We start from the raw sequence: 18,968 nt of genomic DNA on the forward strand, positions 1-18,968 counted from the left end.
CTCTAGGTTTATCTTGAATGAGGATAATCACTTTCTGGTCTAACTGGAAGCAAACCTTGTAGAAAGTATGATCTAGTTTGTTGCATCTCTGCAATTATTTGTATGTTACAAGAATACATTTCTGCAGAGACTGCTGGGAGGACCTGTCTGAGCTCTCACTTCTTCAAGCTTTGCTACTCTCCTCATCGGTCCTCCTGACATCATCACCGCGTGTGGTGTTTATGGCTCTCAGTTAACGCTAACCCTTTCAGGCCCAAGTTGCATGCTGTATCAGCATCTTCAGGGATTATTTCATCATCAGTGGGTGTTGCTCTTCCATGCCCACCTAATCCCCTGCTATCAGCTATTGCTGGTTTTGGATGTTCTGTAAGAGAGCGCAGCAAGTGTGTCAGTGACTGCGATGCAGTTTGTGTGATAGGGCTGGCAGAGTTGCAAGCTGTGAGTAGTGGGTATGAGGCTTCGAACAATGTTAAGTGTGTGAAGGTGAGATATGAATGTAAGCTTCAATTCCTCATTAATGGCCACTGTTGAGAGGTGAATGATAGGAATGTGGTGCATTGAGGAGAATCTGAGATGATTGGTGCAGTTGTGAAATATGGCATTTGGAGAATTCACTGACTGTGCCCACTGTGTAGTTGTCCTTTTTGTAGTATTGTTTCTGGATTTTGGATGGGCTCTTGGGACTGTTGTGGCTATTAGGTACCAGTGCCTTTTAAGCATTTGCCTGGAGGACTTTCTGAAACCCTGTGGTTATAGTACTTCCCTTCTTTATGCTTCCCCCACTGAAGCAGCTCTCTATCTCCCAGGTAGTGCTGCTATTCATTCTTTTCCACATTTCAGTGACATACCTATGGATGTCCAAATTGCTGTAGCTACAATACCCTTCTCTTTTAAAAGATATCAATCGGCATTATAATGCTAGTCCCTCATAATTGTGGGCCCCCTGCTGATTGACATCTGTAGCCATTAAACAGTATTATAGGCAGAGGCTGCAAACTAAAATCAAGGTAATGAGCAAAGTTTTACTACACCTTGCAAGTTCACTGACTGTCCAGCCTAGCCCCCTTTATCCAAGATGTTAACCAAGCACTTCTAAGTTACAATGGATCTGCTGTGCATTTCTAACATTTTTAGCTTTTTATTATTGAAATGCACATGCTTTGTTGATTAAAGAGTAGATTATATTTTGGTCTTTCTGGGACCTGAGCTTTAATACAGCATGGAATACTTGGCCTTCAGCTCATTGTAAGTAGTCATCGTGAAATTAGCGTGGGTTAATGTAGTCCTGCATGGGCCAACAGTATCAAACTCCCCCCAATATGGAATTAATTATCAATACCACTCCTAACTCTTTATGTGTGGGTCCAAATGATGTTTTGAAGTGATTTTCTCAATTTCAGCACCTTATTGGAGAAAGGTGAAAGAAATTTCTGCTGCATTTTTGTTGTATCCAAATTCCAAGAATAGGGGAGCCCAAAACTAGATGGCATAGGTTTAAGGTGAGAGGTGAAAGATTTAGAAGTGGCCTGATGGGTAATTTTTTTACACAGTGGATGGTGTGTATATGGAATGAACTGTCAGAGGAAGTGGTTGAGGCAGGTACAATTAGAATGTTTTAAGACATTTGGACAGATACATGAATGGAAAGGGATCTGGACCAAATGCACGCAAATCGGCCTAGTTCAGTTTTGGATACCTGGTCAGCATGGTTGAGTTGAACCAATGGGTTTGTTTCCATGCTGTATGACGCTGTGAAATGCTACCAGATGCTGATACTGATTCTGGACACCTGAACTGAGACTTCCCACAGGTACTTGATAGTGAACGTCCCATTAATACTGTCCTAAAGTGGGTCTGAATTGTATCCTGTTTTGCATATTGCCAGGCCCTCACGCATGAAGAAGGCTAGCTCCCCACCACTCAACTGTATAGGTTATACTGGCCACTACAGGTGGAATGGGGAAACACATCTTACCCGAATATTTATGAAGTATTATCATTTCCCGCATTTGGCAGATCTCAAATTCCATTCCCTTTTATTTTAATATTAACAACTGATCCAGAAGCCCAGCACAAGCTGCTTTCTTCATGTTAGCTGCTAAATTAGTCAAGGCGGTTGAATCCGAGGTGACAAACCAACAAAACTAATTGGGCAAAACATTTAAATTGTCCATGAAATTTAATATGAAGAAAAATTAAATACTTAAGTTCTGCATTTAGAAGAAAAATGAATGACAGATGTAATCCATGAACGGTCTCGAAATACTAAAGCGTGAATTTGAATAAGATTAGGGAATGATAATATACTTGATATCAATAGGTGCACTATAATGGAGGAGCAATTAACCAAGCAAATAGAATGTAGAACTGTACAGTCAACATTATAGACTACACGTTAAGAAAAGCTATTTCAGGCATACTGCAATCTGAGACTACATTTCAAATAGTGTGCCTGTGTCTGTTCAGGAAGGGAAACACTTAGCAAAGCAAGCAAGCTAGAGAAGATGCATCATTTTTTGTCCCAAGATGCAGAAATACAATTTTAAAAAGATTAGATACAATTGAGCTTTTCAGCCCTTATAGAGAGAGATTGGATATTGACAATTCGGAAATTTTAAAACCAGACCATTAGCTCAATTCATTCTGTAATAGTAGGTCAAAGAGCATACCTTACAACCAGAATTGTAGAAAAAATATTGATGAGAAATTTACCTTTCAATTTTGACTATAACAACAGCTACAATTTGCATCTACATAGAGTCTTTAGCATAATACTTACATATATTTTTATAAATGTTATCAAGCAAGTTTGACACTGAATCACAAAGAGGAAACTGGCTAAATGACCAAAAGCTTGGTCAAAGAAATAGGTTTTAAGGAACACCTTAACAGGGGCAGAGGAAGAGTTGAAAGAGTGAGATTTAGACAATGGAATTAGAACCTTAGACAGCTGAAGGCAAGGCCTTCATTAGTGGAGCAAATAAAGTGAGGCCAGAAGTGGGAGGAGTATAAAGATCTCATGAATAGTCAAGGTCTTTTCCCCAGGATAGGAGAGTCCAAAACTAGAGGGCATGGCTTTAAAGTGAGAGGGGAAAGATTTAAAAGGGATCTAAGGGACAACCTTTTCATGCAAAGATTGGTGCATGTATGAAATGAAGTGTCAGATGAAGTCATGGAGGCTGATATAATTATAACATTTAAAAGGCATCTGGATGGATATATGAATGGGAAGGGTTGAGAGAGATATGGGCCAAATGCTGGCAAATGGGATTAGATCATTTTAGGATAGCTGGTTGGCATGATCAAGTTGGGTTGAAGGATCTGTTTCCTTTCTGCACATCTCTATGACCTTATGACTCTAACTCGGGAGCTTGTATGGTTAGAAGATATTACACACCCAGGGCAAAACTATATGGATAAAAGTGGATGCATATTTAAACTCAGATAGCAGTTAACTGGGAGGCTTTGTAGTTGGTGTATATACAAGAAGTGAATGAGCAGGATATGGTATGAACTAGAACACCTGCTCATGGGCAGAGGTTTGAATGATCTCATTACAAATGATCACGGTGACATTGTAGCCTTGACCTTGGACCATAACAGGAAATATTATTTATTCTATAATATCTTCTAGTTTTTCCATACTTACTGTGGCATGATGCTTTCTGTAATACATGAATCGCAGATGTTGATTCTCTTTGCTGAATCAATTTCAGTGGCTCCTATGGAATACAATTAAATCAGGTTACAACTTCACAGAACTATTTACTGTTCCCAAACAATTAAACATGTGTTACCAAAAAGATTTAAAGTAAGCCATTTTATCACATATAGTTTGGCTTTGGTAAAGTGTTATCACTTTCAGTCACATTCTACATTTTAAGTGTTGACATAAAAGTTTAGTTCTAAAATATTGTAGCTTTCTATTTCCTCCAATATTTTAAAAATATTTCCTACTTGATTAATAGGAATTTTGTTCCCATTCTTGCAGAATTTTGTTCTGCAAGAACATTTCTTTGTGTACAGCTTTTGCTGGTAATGCAATTCCAGAGAAAGTGATTGAATGAGCTAGCATTTGTCTGTAATGTCCCCAGTCTACCATTTCACCATGAAGGTTATCAAAGAGAGGTCAGGTGTATCTCTATTGATGCAGCTAAAAGTAGAATCCAGCAGCACGTATTAGGTAGAAGGAGGAATTTAACCTGTATTTCTATACCATGACATGTATTCGATACTTCAAGTACTTCCTCTACAAGCTGCAATGTTAAATTGCAACACGTCTGGTAACAAGCTTAATAATGACCTTTTACTGAATTGTTTCACTTTATCTTCTAACCTTTCACTGTTGTAAATCCAACATTAGCCGTGCAAATCAAATAACATATTTTCCAACTGGTTGTGCCACTATTAATTCTGTTCTTCCATGCACCACACTACATTAATACAAAGCAGAGAGTTGGTCTTTTTTCTATTCCTCCTCCACAGCATTTAATGGTTGGCACAGATAAATGTCTCCAATCACTCCTCTCCGCGTCATAGCAGGACGGTTCAAGTATCACTTCAGGCTGGGATTTGAATTTCCAGATCTATATTTGCCAGAGTGTTCTGTTGTTCTCGGGCTGCCGAATAAATCATTTTGAAGCTCTGTGTAGCTGGTTAGGTTTAAAATTTGAATGTTGGTGCAATTATTGTTAAACAATTACAAATAAAAATAGTATTGTATCCTTACATGTATCAGGTAGCAATATTTTTGAAAAATCTTTCTTGCAACACATTTTGCACAGTTGTTTTCAGCTTATAACCATCATATCTAAAAGCACGATATAAGATATACTACTTGCAACACGTGTTGTGCGCTTGTGGTAGCCTTCAATAAATGTAACAGTAACTCTTGTGAAAAGGACAGAATTTGACCCCTTGTATCCGGGAGCACAATCCTTGTAACTTGAAACCACTTTAATTCAATGAGATTTTTGGATGTGTTAAACTGATGACAAAAATAGAAATCAAAACATAGATTTTAGTTAAATTTAACAAAATAACATAACACACTGAAAAATTCCAAACTCCAGTAAACAAGTGTAATATTATAATCTTATCAACTGGGTCCTACTTAAAATTACAGTGAAAATGATTTTATGTTAAGCTGAATGACTTGTACCTCACATAATTGGAAGTTTTGTGCCTTATTTACATGTCGTTGCTTCCGTCGTGTTAATAATATGTGAACATGTGAGTCACAGCTAACATTAACCTCTTCTAATGTTTCATAGACCTTCGAGTTCACTTTGCTAAACTGGGATTAGTCAAACTCCAGAGCGCTGCATGGCATTTGCATGTTGTAACATACAAACTTGTGCAGCAGTGAAAGAACATCCAACAGGCCTTTTTGGGTTTGTTATTTATTTATTCATAGTGCAACTATGGCAAATGAATAACACTCATCATGCATGATAATAAATTTGATCACTGTCGACATTCAAAAGCTTGCTATTACTTGTTTAGGATTTTTATACAGTATATTCACCTTGTGGTTAGTTCCACTGGTCATTAGTATATTTTGCTCGGGTTTCAAACAAACCAGCCTTTGGGCAGAATTCTCTCCTCCCAAGAAATTTAGGAACAAGAAAATTAGGAAAATATGGCAAGAATTTTAAAAAATCAGAATCTCGCCATCAAGAAAAAGATTCCCGATGTTTTCCCCTTAAGATTTAAATGATGATTTCAGAATCTCACTATCGAATAACCCAATTTCCATTCATTTGCATCTCATGTATAACGTAACTCCCCTCATATAAATACCATTTCCAATTCTCTCTTCTTCCTCGAGGAACTCGATGGCCACAAATTATTGACCTGAAAGTCACGGCAGGTTTCTGCTAGCTATCCTGAGCTTTATCCCAACTCTGTTTTCACCGCAATTTCCTTGCAGGATCTGTGGACATGATTTACAACCCCCCCCCGCTCCCTTCATCCATGTAAATTGGGATTAGCAAACCATCATCCTCACCACACCATCCTATCCAACTCACACAATGCTTCCGGATTTGACTTCAGAGTTCAGGGGCCCCTAATATTTGCATGCTTCTGATTGGTTACCCTGTGTGCAGGAAGGCGCACACAGACACGCGCACACACACACTTTAAGCATGTTAACAGGATCTATCTTATGAAGCTTCACTTCTTCATACTCACTCACTTTGTGGTTTACTTGAAGGTTGACAGCTTCCGTAGATAACATTTTGTTTTAGTGAAGATGGAGAGTCAGGTGGCCTGTACTGGGTAGGTGGGTGGGTGGGTGGAGGACTGAACAGTCAAGGATGGACATGCCACCCTACAGCACTGTGCCATGGCAATGTCATTCGCGACTCCTCAGGGATACGATCGCCTATGTGCAGGACAGAGGGTTGGACACTGCCTGATCAGCCTGGACCAGGAGAAAGCCTTTGACAGGATATCACACACGTAGATGAGAGATGTTCTCTTTAAAACGGGCTTTGGGAAGGGAATCTGCAATTGGATCAGACTGCTCTACACCAACATTGTCAGTGCAGTCTCAATCAATGGGTGGGAATCAGATAGCTTCCCAGTCAGATCTGGAGTCAGGCAGGGCTGTCCTCTCTCTCCTGCCTTGTTTGTGTGCTGCATAGAGCCATTTGTCGAGTCCATCAGGAAGGATGTGAGCCTGAGAGGGGTGACTATTCCTGGCAGCAGGGGCCTGCAGGTTAAGGCCTCCCTGTACATGGATGATATCGCTGTTTTCTGCTCTACTGTCCGTGCACAGACTTGTGCATATTGACCAGTTTGAACAGGCCTCGGGGGCCAAGGTAAACTGAGGCAAGAGCCAGGCCATGCTCTTCAGGAACTGGGCCGACCAATCCTCAATCCCCTTCACCATCAGGACCGACCACCTGAAAGTGCTGGATATTTGGTTCGGGGGGGCTGGGGGTGCGCCAAGTTTTGGGAGGAGCATATCAGCAAAGTGAGGCAGAAACTGGGCAGATGGAAGCTACGGTCGCTCTCCATCGCGGGAAAAAACCTGGTCATCAGATGTGAGGCACTGTCATTGCTGATATACGTGGCACAGGTCTGGCCTATTCCCAGAACCTGTGCCTCTGCAGTCACCCGGGCCATCTTCCAATTTATATAGAGATCAAAGATGGACCGGGTCCGAAGGGACTCAATGTATAAAAATCTGGGTAATGGGGAAAAAATACACCCAATGCCACCCTCACCCTGAAGGCCACCTTTGTGTGTGGCTGCATCAAGCTGTGCATGGATCCCTGGTATGCAAACACCAAGTGTCACTAAGTACTGAGGATCTACCTGTCCCTGGTGTTGTGAAGGATGGGCCTGGCCTCGCTGCTGCGGAACGCTCCAAGTAGTTGGACCGTTCCATATCACCTTCCGATGTGGAGAAATTTATGAAGAAAAACACCATTGACCACGTACATTAGGAAGTGGTCAGCATGTAGTGTCCTTGAGACCCTTTGGGAAAAGGAGAGGGCGGATCCTATCGAGCGGTTCCCTGAGCAGACTGTCAAAGCCATTTGGCCGAATGCCTCATTGCCAGAATTTTCCAATAAGCACATGGCTTGGCTGGGGGTGAGAAGGGCTCTGCCTGTGAGATCCTTTATGCACGCCCAGACTCTCAGTCGCACCGCACGCTGCTCTCGATGCGGCTGCGGGGGGAGACGAGACTGTCACACACTCCCTTCTGGAATGTGCTTTTGCAGAAGAAGTCTGGAGAGGAATGCAGTGTTGTTTGTCTAGGTTCGTCCCGAGCAGCACCATGACGTGGGACTCCGTGCTCTACGGTCTGTTCCCCCAGACGCACACCGAGACGAACATCAACTGTGCCTGGAGGATCATCAACTCGGTGAAGGATACTCTCTGGGCGGTCCGAAACCTGTTGGTCTTCCAGCTGAAGGAGTTGACCCCGACTGAGTGTTGCAAACTGGCACATTCCAAGGTCCAGGACCATGTGTTGAGGGACGCGCTGACGCTTGGGGCAGCTGCCGCCAAGGCGCGGTGGGGAAAGACCACCGTGTAACATCTGCCTGCCTGAACACAGGGGGCCGATGCAGTAAGGGGGCTCCGCTGACCCCCCCCCCCCAGCTAAATATGTGGATCGTAATCGTACAGACCTGTTTATATGAATGATTACTCTGTCTCTGTATGCCAAGAAATGGAATGTTTATGTATATATGGCATGACCAATTGTACAGATCATCAAAATATTTTATGAATAAAGTATATTTTTGAAATATTAAAAAAAGGCAATGTCACATCTACACAACATGCCAGCAGATTACTTGGCAAACACACTGCATGTGCTTCAAGCAAATGACCATGTCTCAAAGGCAAAGGGGAAGACTAGTTCTTACTGGAGTTATGGGGGACTACAGTCAGTTTAGGGTGTTAGCTGATTCAGTCCAGAGGGTTGGTCACAGCCAATCAAGCACTTGGTCCTACCAGAGTCCAGGAATTCCTGTCCTTTCAGTCTGGGGCTTTGGCCACTGTCAATCCTGCAGGTCAAGTGCATCCAGTCCTGGAATTAAAGGCCTGTTGAGGTACTATGGAGGTATCAGTCTGGGTGGTGGACCGTGACTAGTCCTGGTGTTCCGCTTGCTAACGGTCAATTAGCAAGTCGGGTACATCCATAGAGTCCTAGGGAAAGCAGGCAACTCTAATCTGGTTTTGGGATTCAGTGGACTGGGTCACTGAAGTATTAAATACAATGAAAGGAAACAATTCCAAACAGAAGTGTAGGATCTTATAGAGGATAAGAAAGAGTGGGACTCAGAGAAGTGGGGGATTTTCACAACACAGTGGTTAGCACTGCTGCCTCACAGCGCAAGAGACCCGGGTTCAATTCCTGCCTCAGGCAACTGACCGTGTGGAGTTTGCACATTCTCCCCATATCTGCATGGGTTTCCTCCGGATGGTCCGGTTTCCTCCCACAATCCCCCAAAAAATGTGCAGGTTAGGTGAATTGGCCATGCTAAATTGCCAATAGTGTTAGGTGAGGGGGTAAGTGTAGGGGAATGGGTCTGGGTGGGTTGCGCTTCGGCAGGTCAGTATGGACTTGTTGGGCCGAGGGGCTATTTTCACACTGTAAGTAAACTAATCTAAAAAAAACTTGCTGTCATTCCAGTCTCTACATGGAGGGAGTTTATGGCAAACTAGGGCAAAGCAACAAGGCTCTGGGAGTAAATTGGAGACATTAATGACAATATAAAAGAGCTGAACAGAAATGAGGAGAGGTTGAGGGTCATTGAGGACTAAACACACAAGGAATGTGAGGGATGGGGGAATGGGATAATCAACTTACATGCAGACAAAGCCTGTGAGTCCCTCACAAGGGCACAAAGTTGAAGCCTTGTTAACTTTGATCCAAAGTGAACGATGCAATAATCATTCAAAATGGCTGCTAATGCAGTTGATTGGATGGATTAATTACTGTCTTTCTCTTCAGGGGTGGTGTACAATTGTTTGCACCTGCTGGGGGAAGTTCTATTAATCATGCTTCCACTAATTCCAATGCAACTCATCTGGCATCAGATTGAATTAGCAGGTCATTCACTGTCCAAGTATGTACATTATAAAACATGACCTTTAAATTCTTCTGAGTAATGCCTATTTATCACATCAGTGAAGCAAATGCAATCTGACACTTATTGCAAAAAAAATCATCTGAGATTAGCATTTCTGAAAAATATTCCATGGTTATCACTTAAAGAAAACACTTCAGAGCTGCCACATTTACACGCTGAATTGTAAGTATGTGAGGGTATGTTTGTAATGTGTAAGGTTGCCTTTTTTGCAGGGGGAAAGCCAATCTTTGTGGCTTACTGTCAGAATTCTACTTCTACTTGAAGCAGGAATGTTTCAGTTATACAACATATATTTGAACTATTCAGAGCTCCTTATTCAGGCATGATATTGACCTCCTTATGAAATCTCCTTGCCACAGTGTTAGGGCCTAACATGAGCTTTCATTATGATTGATGTGATAGTTCAGTAGTACCATTAATAAAATGTTGTCTCTTTTGACATTCCCCACAGATTATCTGCTCATGTATCTGACATGGACATTGCCACCAGCTGAAGTCCTAGTGGTTTGCTTCAAATTCAAAGACGACACTGAAGGAGGCAGCAATTAAAATGTGCCAGCAAGAACAACAACCTCCATCAACTGCTACACATCCTCCAGGGGGAGAAACAGCAACTAAAAATCCACAAGGAATTGGAGGAGAATAATGCAATACCATATCTGCTGGCCTCACTGTCATTTTCTACATCTCAGCAACACAATGCAGATACAGGTTAAGGATACCCCAGGATATCATCACTGGACTGTGTCATCTGCTGAGATGAGACATGAACTCGGTCAGACTGGATGACTATCAAGGTTACAGTTGTTTAATTTTTATGCCACCGAATCTTGAATGGTGGTGGGCCCTGACAATATTCCAGCATTAGTACTGAAGACTTGTCCTCCAGAATGTGCAACACTCCTAGCCAAGCTGCTCCAGTACAGCTAACTCAACAATGTGGAAGATTGCCCAGGTATGTCCTATACACAAAAATCAGGGCAAATCCAACCCAGCCAATTACCGCCGCATCAATCTTGTCTTGATCTACAGTAAAATGATGGGAGATGTCACCAGCAGTGCTATCAAGCAGCACCTGCTCAACAAGAGCCTGCTCAGTGGCACCCAGTTTGTTTTCCACCAGGGCCACTCAGCTCCTGATTTCATTACGGCCTTTGTTAATCATGGACAAAAGAGCTGAACTCCCGAAGTGAAGTGAGAGTCCTTGACATCAAGGCTGTATTTAGCTGAGTATGGCATCAAGGAGCATTGGCAAAACTGGAGTCAATGAAAATCAGAGGGAATACTCTCCAATATTTGGACCCATACCTGGCACAATGGTTGTAATTGTTGGAGATTAATTATTTCAGCTCTAGGACATTTCTTCAGGAATTCCTCTGGGTAGCATCTAGGTCCAATCATCTTCAGCTGCTTCATCAATGACCTTCTCTCCATCATAAAGTCAGAAGTGGGGAGGTTCACTGATCGCACACTGTACAGCAACCTCCTCAATTCATCAGATAATGAAGCAGTCTGTGTTCAAATACAGCAAGATCTAGACAATATCCAGGCTTGTGCTAACAAGTGGCAAGTAGCATTAGTGCCACACAACTGGCAAGCGTTGACCATCTCCACACAAAACAATTTAACCATCATCCCTTGACATTTAATGGCATTAATATCAATGAACACCCCACTATCAATATCTTGGGGTTATCACTGTCCAGAAACTGAACTGGACTAGCCATATAAATGCTGTGGCAACAGAGCAGGTCAGGGGCTAGGAATATGGCAGCGATAACTCACCTCCTGACTCTTCAAAGCCAGTCCACCATTTACAAGGCATAAGTCAGGAGTGTGATTGAATACTCCCACATGCCTGAATGGGTGTAGTTCCAGCAACACTGAAGAAGCTTGACACCATCCCAGGACAAAAAAGCCGGCTTGGTTAGCCAGTCCCTCCACTAGCAACCCTTGGTATCAACAGTGCGTACTATCTACAAGATGGACTTCAATAAAATCAACCAAGGCCTGACAGCATCTTCAAAACACATGGCCACTAAATCTAGAAGGACAAAGAAAGCAGATACATAGGGACACCACCACCTGCAAACTTCTCCTAAAGCCACTCACCATTCTGACCTATAAATATATTGCTGTTCCTTAACCATTGCTGGGTCAAAATTCTGGAATTCCCTCCCTAGTTGCAAGTGGAATCCAATAGTTCAAGAAGGCGAGGAATGGCAGGGGGAGTTTAATTTAGGTAAATGTCAGGTGTTACATTTTGGTAAGACAAACCAGAGCTGCACTTATACAATTAAGGAGGATCCTGTGGAATGACTCCAAACAAAGAGACCTAGGGTGTAAATGTATAGTTTCTTGAAAATTGAGTCATAGGTAGATAGGATAGTGAAGAACGCATTTGGAATTCTTGCTTTCATTGGTCAGTGCATTCGGTATAAGAGTTGGGATGTCATGTTGTGGCTGTACAGGATATTGGTGAGGCCACGTTTAGAATACTGTGTACAGTTCTGGTTACTCTTCTATAGGAAAGATGTTATTAAACTTGCGAGGGTGCAGAAAAGATTTACAAGGATGTTGCCAGGATTGGAGGGTTTGACTTAGAGGCTGAATAGGCTGAGGTTATTTCCCCAGAGCATTGGAGGCTGAGGGGTGACTTTTTAGAAGTGTATAAAATCAAGAGGGACATGGACAGGGTGAATAGACAAGATCTTTTTTCCCAGAGTCAAGGATCCAAAACTATAGGGAATAGGTTTTAAGATGAGAGGGGAAAGATTTGAAGAGAACCTGAGGGTACCTCTTTCACACGGAGTGTGGTGTGTACATGGAACAAGCTGCCAGAGGAAGTGGGGGAGGCTGGTACAATTACAATGTTTAAATGCATGTGGATGGGAATGTGAATTGAAAAGGTTTGGAGGGATAAGCACCAAATGCTGACAAAATGGTCTATGTCCGATTGGGATGTCTGGTTGGCGTGGGCCAAAGGGTCTGTTTCCAAGCTGTAAGACTCTATGGCAGCTCATCACCACCTTCTCAAGGGCAACTTAGGGTGGCAATAACTGCTGGCCTGCTCAGCAATGCTCAAATCCTGTGAATTATTTTTAAAAAATATTTACATGCTAGTCAATTGGAATTGTAAAGCATGGCTACTCAAACATTGTTAACACGATCAAGTCACCTCATTTCACAGCAAGTACTTATTGCTACAGAATCTATAGATCTGGATGTTGACATTTATTAGCCACAAAGGTTTTGTTCCTTCCACTGCATCTGGTTATAATTGGAACCATATGAAAGAAATTAAGACAGTAATGTGATACCTTATAAACAAAAATAATTATTTCTGTCACACTTAACTTCAATTTGAGCCACTTTCAATAAATAAGATCACAATATTCATGTTTACAAGATACAGTTCAGACAGTTAAATGTTTGACAATAATTGAAAATCAGACATTTCACACAGCTTTAGTTTGTCACCCATCCTGCCTTGTAGACCCTTGTACTATTTTTATGTTCTATCAATCATATTAAATTTAGAACTTCGCTTTGAAAGTTTTTACTAAGGTTTAAACCTGCTAGTAATACCTTTTGTTCCCAGGAGTTGTAATTATAAAGTGTTTCTTGAAATCAAGGTAAATGATGCAATAATTCTAAACTGGAGTGTGCAATTTATTGAAAAAAGCTCTTGTGCTGTTTGATAAATAAAAGAACAGCTTCTCCTTACACATTCTTTTGATATATGGCTGTAATTTGTCTCTTGGTTTGCCAAGGAGACAGGCAGATATTTATAACAGCTGCAACAGTCTTCCAGATCCTTCTCTTGGATGTGAACCAGGGAGAATATCAACCAACCACAAACTTCAATCTATAATGTGACTGAAGGAACTGCAAGAAGCTGATTACTTTGCAATCCAGTCTTCCGAACCATTCTTTCTTTTCTGTCTGGACATGGCAGATTGCTGCCATTTGACTTCCAGGGTAACAAGTTTCAAGAACATTAAAAACTTTACATCTCACTCATGTCTTGCATAACTATGTTTTGTAAGATATTTAATTCTTCGTGGACTGTTTCTTAATTTCAGGACAGTTATAATTAACAAATATCACCCAAGGGATTGCTTTTGTAAGTCATATGGTGTTCAACCTTTTAGCAAGAGCGATGGTGGACAACCTAGTGTAAGATGTAACTTTCTGTTGCTAAGATGTAGCTATTTCCAACTGCACTCTAGCCCTTAAATTTAGTAAGAGCTTTAGCCCTTCAGTACTTAGTATCCCCCAGCCAATTTCAAGTTTGTTGCTGGTGAGGGAAGGTTCCCTTTGTCATATGTTTTTAAACTTTCTTCTCACAAGATAACAATAACAAAACAGTTCACACATGCTGTTCACAGGTAGTTCTGGTGAGACTGGTGGCTGCAGTTGTCTTCACAATTCCTACGGAGAGCATGGCACTGAAGGACTGTCCCAGTTAGCAATTTTCTGCACTATGTCGTGATTCACTGGGGTAACACACTGAAAGACAAGCCCTGCTATTCCCAGAATCATCAGAAAAGCTGAAGATGTTAAAAGAAGTCCACAGAATTCCCCAATTTACCTGATTTTCAGAACCGGGTTGACAGAAAGCATGGGCCAGGATTCTGTACTTAACAAGAATTATTATATTTACAAGCAAATTCAACCTAGGTACAAGCAAATAGTTATAAACCATCAGCATATAACATCGGTGGCTCAGTGGCTAGCAATGTTGCCTCACGGCGCCAGGGACCCAGGTTTGATTCCTGCATCGGGGATACTGTCGGTGTGGAGTTTGCACATTCTGCTCATGTCTGTGTGGGTTTCCCCATGTAGGATAGGGGAATGGGTCTGGGTGGGTTACTCTTTGGAAGGTTGATGTGGACTTGGGCCGAAGGGCCTGTTTCCATACTTTAGGGAATCTAGTCACTACAAATTAAAACTCTAATCTCCTTATCAAGTCCCCCTTAAGCATAAACACACATAGACAAGAAAAAGTAATTAGGGACGAAGGAGAGCTGGGAGGAAATTTAGTGGATCCTGTTCACGAATTGCTGAGATCATCCGATGATTCTTATACTGGTCAGTACTTTGCTTTCCAATCATCTTTTTGCAGATGCTTCCCCTGATTTGCAAGAGACCCACAGTGGGTGGTTCACTTAATAAAGGTCCCTGGCTTGTCACATTTTACAACAACTGCTGAAGCAAAGATGAACCAGTTTGCTTCAGTTTTAAAATGGATTTTACTGCAGAGAACAGAGACACAGTTCCTGTATTGGTGGAGATCAGAACACTTCTCACTGTATCGTGAGCATTCAGTTACCTGAGAACCAATCACATGGTTGTGGGCAGACAAAACTTCTTTTGATATTAAGAACTGGTCACTAGTCCATTGATCAATCAACTTCCTCCGGGTGCTCTGGTTTCCTCCCACAGTCCAAAAATGTGCGGGTTGGGTGAATTGGCCATGCTAAATTACCCGTAGTGCTAGGTGAAGGGATAAATGTAGGGGAATGGGTCTGGGTGGATTGCTGTTTGGAGGGTTGGTGTGGACTTGTTGGGCCGAAGGGCCTGTTTCCACACTGTAAGTAATCTAATGTAATCTAATCTTGTTGCCTCCCAACTGCATCTGTATACAGACCCCCTTGGCTCTGATTTGTCTGCAACCACTTCAATTATTGCTTGTTCAAACAACTGTTTACACAATGGGAGAAAGTGAGGACTGCAGATGCTGGAGATCAGAGTCGAGAGTGTGGCGCTGGAAAAGCACAGATGGTCAAGCAGTATCGAGGAGCAGGAAAATAGATGTTTCAGGCATCAGCCCTTCATCAAGAATGAGGCTTGTGGGCCCTTCACTGTTTTACACAATGCTTGTTGTAAGGGTCAGGTTACTTGCTTTTCAAGACATGCAGTAATCCTTTAAAACACTGGTTTTAAAATTGTATTTTCTTATTTCAGCTCACAATTTTAAAAAGTACAAAATGATTTACAAGGACTGGAAAGTTTGAGTTCCAGAGAAACCTCATTTCCCTCTCTTCTAATGTCATTAGCACCAAAATGGAGCTTAACATCTGATGTTCATTCTCCTCTTTCAGAATTGCCTGCAGCCATTCACGATACCCTTGACTCTGGGACCTGGGAGGCAACACTCTGGAGTCACCTCTATGGCTACAAAAGCAACTGTCTATTCCCCTCACTAACAAATGCCCTCCCACTATTGTCTTTCCACATTTCCGATCCCCCAAGCAGGTGGACCACCCATAGTCCTATGGCCTTGGCTCCGACTGGCGTCTACAGAGAAGCCTTCTCTCACACTATTTTGCGAGGCCAATAAACGGTTTACAAGCATTTGGGAGGTTCCCTCACTATCTGCCCGGTCCCCTTCTTCTGTCTTGCAGTGGCCCATTTCCTCTCTACATGGTGACCCTGTCCTACCCATGAACCCCTCAGCCTAATCAATCCACCATAATGCCTCCAGTTTCCACAAGCCCCGATGCTCAAAACTTGAGTTGCTCCAGCCGTAGCCACCATCTGTATACATGGTCACCCAGACTGCCAGGAGGAAGTGACATCTGCTGGAGACCAGAGTCAAAAAGTGTGTGACACTGGAAAAACAAAGCAGGTCAGGCAGCATCCAAGGACCAGGAAAATCAACATTTCAGGCATAACCCCTTCATCAGGCATGTGTAGGGGGTGTTGGGAAGGGGGATGAGAGATAAATAGGTGGGGTGGGGGTGGGGGTGAGGCAGCTGGGAAGGTGATATGTAAATGCAGGTGGGGGGTGATGGTGATAGGTCAGAGGGCAGGGTGGAACAGATAGGTTGGAAGGAAGATGGACAGATGGGACAGTTCAAGAGGGTAGTGCCGAGTTGGAAGATTGGACCTGGGATAAGATGGGGGAAGGGGAGATGAGGAAACTGATGAAGTTGATGTTGATGTTGTTTGATTGGAGGGTCCCAAGGCAGAAAATGAGGTGTTCTTCCTCTAAGCGTCAGGTGGCTTGGATTTGGCAATGGAGGAGGCCCAGTACTTGCATGTCCTTTGTGGAGTGGGATAGGGAGTTGAAGTGGTCAGCCACTTCAATGGGTGTTGTTTGGTACCAGAGATGTTCCCTGACTCAATTAATTTAGAATATCTGGTTGGCACAGACAAGTTGGACTGTAGAGTCTGTTTCCATGCTGCAGCTCAACTCTATGACTCTATGACATTGATCACATATTTAATGTGTGTCTTCACAGTGCAAGTCACAAATAAAATATCAGATTCAGAAGGTAACCTCGCGATTAAAATAGTGTAAAAATTAAGGTAATTAATATCAGCAGACAAGGTCCAGAGAAGAAACTTGAGACTAATGTCCGACAAATCCTGAGGATCTGATGGCTTACACTCTAGCTTTCCAGAAGAAAAAGCTGTAGAGATATTTGGGTATAAGTTTCCAAGATTCCATGGATTCTGGAATGGTCCCAACAGATTGGAAGTTAGAAAATGTAACACTGTTATTTAAGAAAGGAGGGAAAGGGAATACAGAGAATAACAGGCCGGTTAACTGAACATCAATCATTGGGAAAGTGCTAGAATCTATTATTCATCAGTGAAGGCGAATAGATTATTCAAAGCTGTGTGGGTGTGTAAACTGGGAAGAGGACACAAAGAGTGCAGGAGGTAACAGCAGGTAAAGTGAATGTACAAAAGATGGGATCTGCTCCAATTTCTAATGTTTTTAATAGTTGAAATAATTAGCTGGCTATAGCAAGTGAGTCGAAATACTTTGAAAACAGAAATAGCTTTAAATCAAAAAGATACTCAATTTGTTCTTCATATTCTATATATTTAAAACAATTCCCTCTCTCTGTCAGCTTAATATATTTTCTAAGTTTTTAAGATGGATAAAGAACTACAATGTATCATAAAGTAAGTCATTGTTATTTTCCCTCTCAGTCTCCCAAAAACATACATTTATTTAAAAACAATGTAAATATTACTTCCATAAAACATCCGGGGCCAGATTTTTACCTTTTAAGTGCAATCAGTAGTTGGGAATTTTTCCAACTCTATGATTCTGCCTCCATCCTGGCATTGCCAGAGATATGGGGCACAGGCTGGAGATGGGCTCACCACCTCCTGACATAGGCCCATGATGGCAATGGAACCTGGTGAATGCTATAATGGACAGGTTTAAAGACCTGCCTCCAGATATCAGGACTCTGATGGAGTCAGGAGGAGGATCCAGTGAGGTGAGACGGGCAGAACTCAGGGATAAAAAAAGGTGTAATCACTGTGATGAGGTTATAATATTAGCTTCCCAAGAGTCAGTGGGAGATAGAGGAACAGATATGTAGTCAGTTCAGGGAAAGATGTAAAGGCAACACGTAATGGTGATTCTAACTTCCTCAATATTGACGGAGTCTCCCTTAGTGTCATTTATACTGGTTCCATGCATAAGTTCACTTCTTCATCCTTGAGTAAATCTACCTTTTCCCTAACTCCACTCTTGTTCCTAAACTATATATAAAATACTTTGGGATTCTCCTTAATTTTACTTGCCAAGGAGATTTCATGGTCCCTTTGGCCCTCCTAATTCCTTGTTCAAGCTTTTCTCTGCTTCCTTTATATTCCTCAAGGTTTTCTAAACCTTACATAATGCTTCCCTTTTCTTGAAAAACGTTAAGATTTATAAGTCCCCAGAGCCTGATGGGATCTATCCCAGGAAACAGAGGGAGTCAAGGAAGGAGATTTCTGGGGCTTGAGATATTTGTATCCTCTTAGCCAGAGGTGAGATCCCAGAAAACTGGAGAATAGCTTGTGTTGTTCCTTTGTTTAAGAAGGGCAACAGGGATAATACAGAGAATTATTGCCTTGTCAGCCTTACATTAGTGGTAGGGAAATTATTGGACAGGATTTACTTGCATTTGGAAATACTTGCTGGGACCTCTGTTGTTTGCAATATATATACAAATGATTTGGATGAAAATGGGGATGGTTTGATTAGTAAGTTTGCAGATGACATGAAAATTGGAGTTGTTGATAGTGCGGAAGATTCTGAAAGGAAACAGCAGTGTACAGATCATTTGGAAAGTTAGGCGAAGAAATGGCAGATGGAGTTTAAACTGACAAATGTGAGGTGATATATTTTAGGAGGTCACATGCAAGAGGAAAGTATACAGTAAATAGCAAGCCCCTGAGGAGCATTGACAGCCTGAGGAATCTTGAGATGCAACTTCTTAGCTTCTGAAAGTAACAACGCAAGGGGAGATGGCAAAGAAGGCATATGGCATGTTTGTGTACATCCATTGGGGCATTGAGTATAAGGGTTGGAAAGTCATGTTGCAGCTGTATTAA

The 18,968-nt window shown here is 42.0% G+C and overlaps 1 protein-coding gene across 4 annotated transcripts in view; it reads right to left on the reverse strand.

Annotated features, from left to right (window-relative positions):
- myot (myotilin) overlaps window positions 1-18,968 on the reverse strand; it is a 153,138-nt gene that overhangs the window by 120,915 nt on the left and 13,255 nt on the right. For 3 of the 4 annotated variants that reach the window (XM_060836806.1, XM_060836808.1, XM_060836804.1), the window contains exon 2: window positions 3,650-3,722. In XM_060836806.1, coding sequence (XP_060692789.1) covers window positions 3,650-3,657 — 8 coding nt within the window. In that variant the 5' untranslated portion in view covers window positions 3,658-3,722. Of the gene's footprint in view, window positions 1-3,649; window positions 3,723-4,336; window positions 4,417-18,968 lie in introns of those variants that run through there. The other variant, XM_060836805.1, reaches the window with a different exon arrangement.

The sequence above is a fragment of the Hemiscyllium ocellatum genome, chromosome 16 (genome assembly GCF_020745735.1).
Source record: "Hemiscyllium ocellatum isolate sHemOce1 chromosome 16, sHemOce1.pat.X.cur, whole genome shotgun sequence".
Taxonomy (NCBI): domain Eukaryota; kingdom Metazoa; phylum Chordata; class Chondrichthyes; order Orectolobiformes; family Hemiscylliidae; genus Hemiscyllium; species Hemiscyllium ocellatum.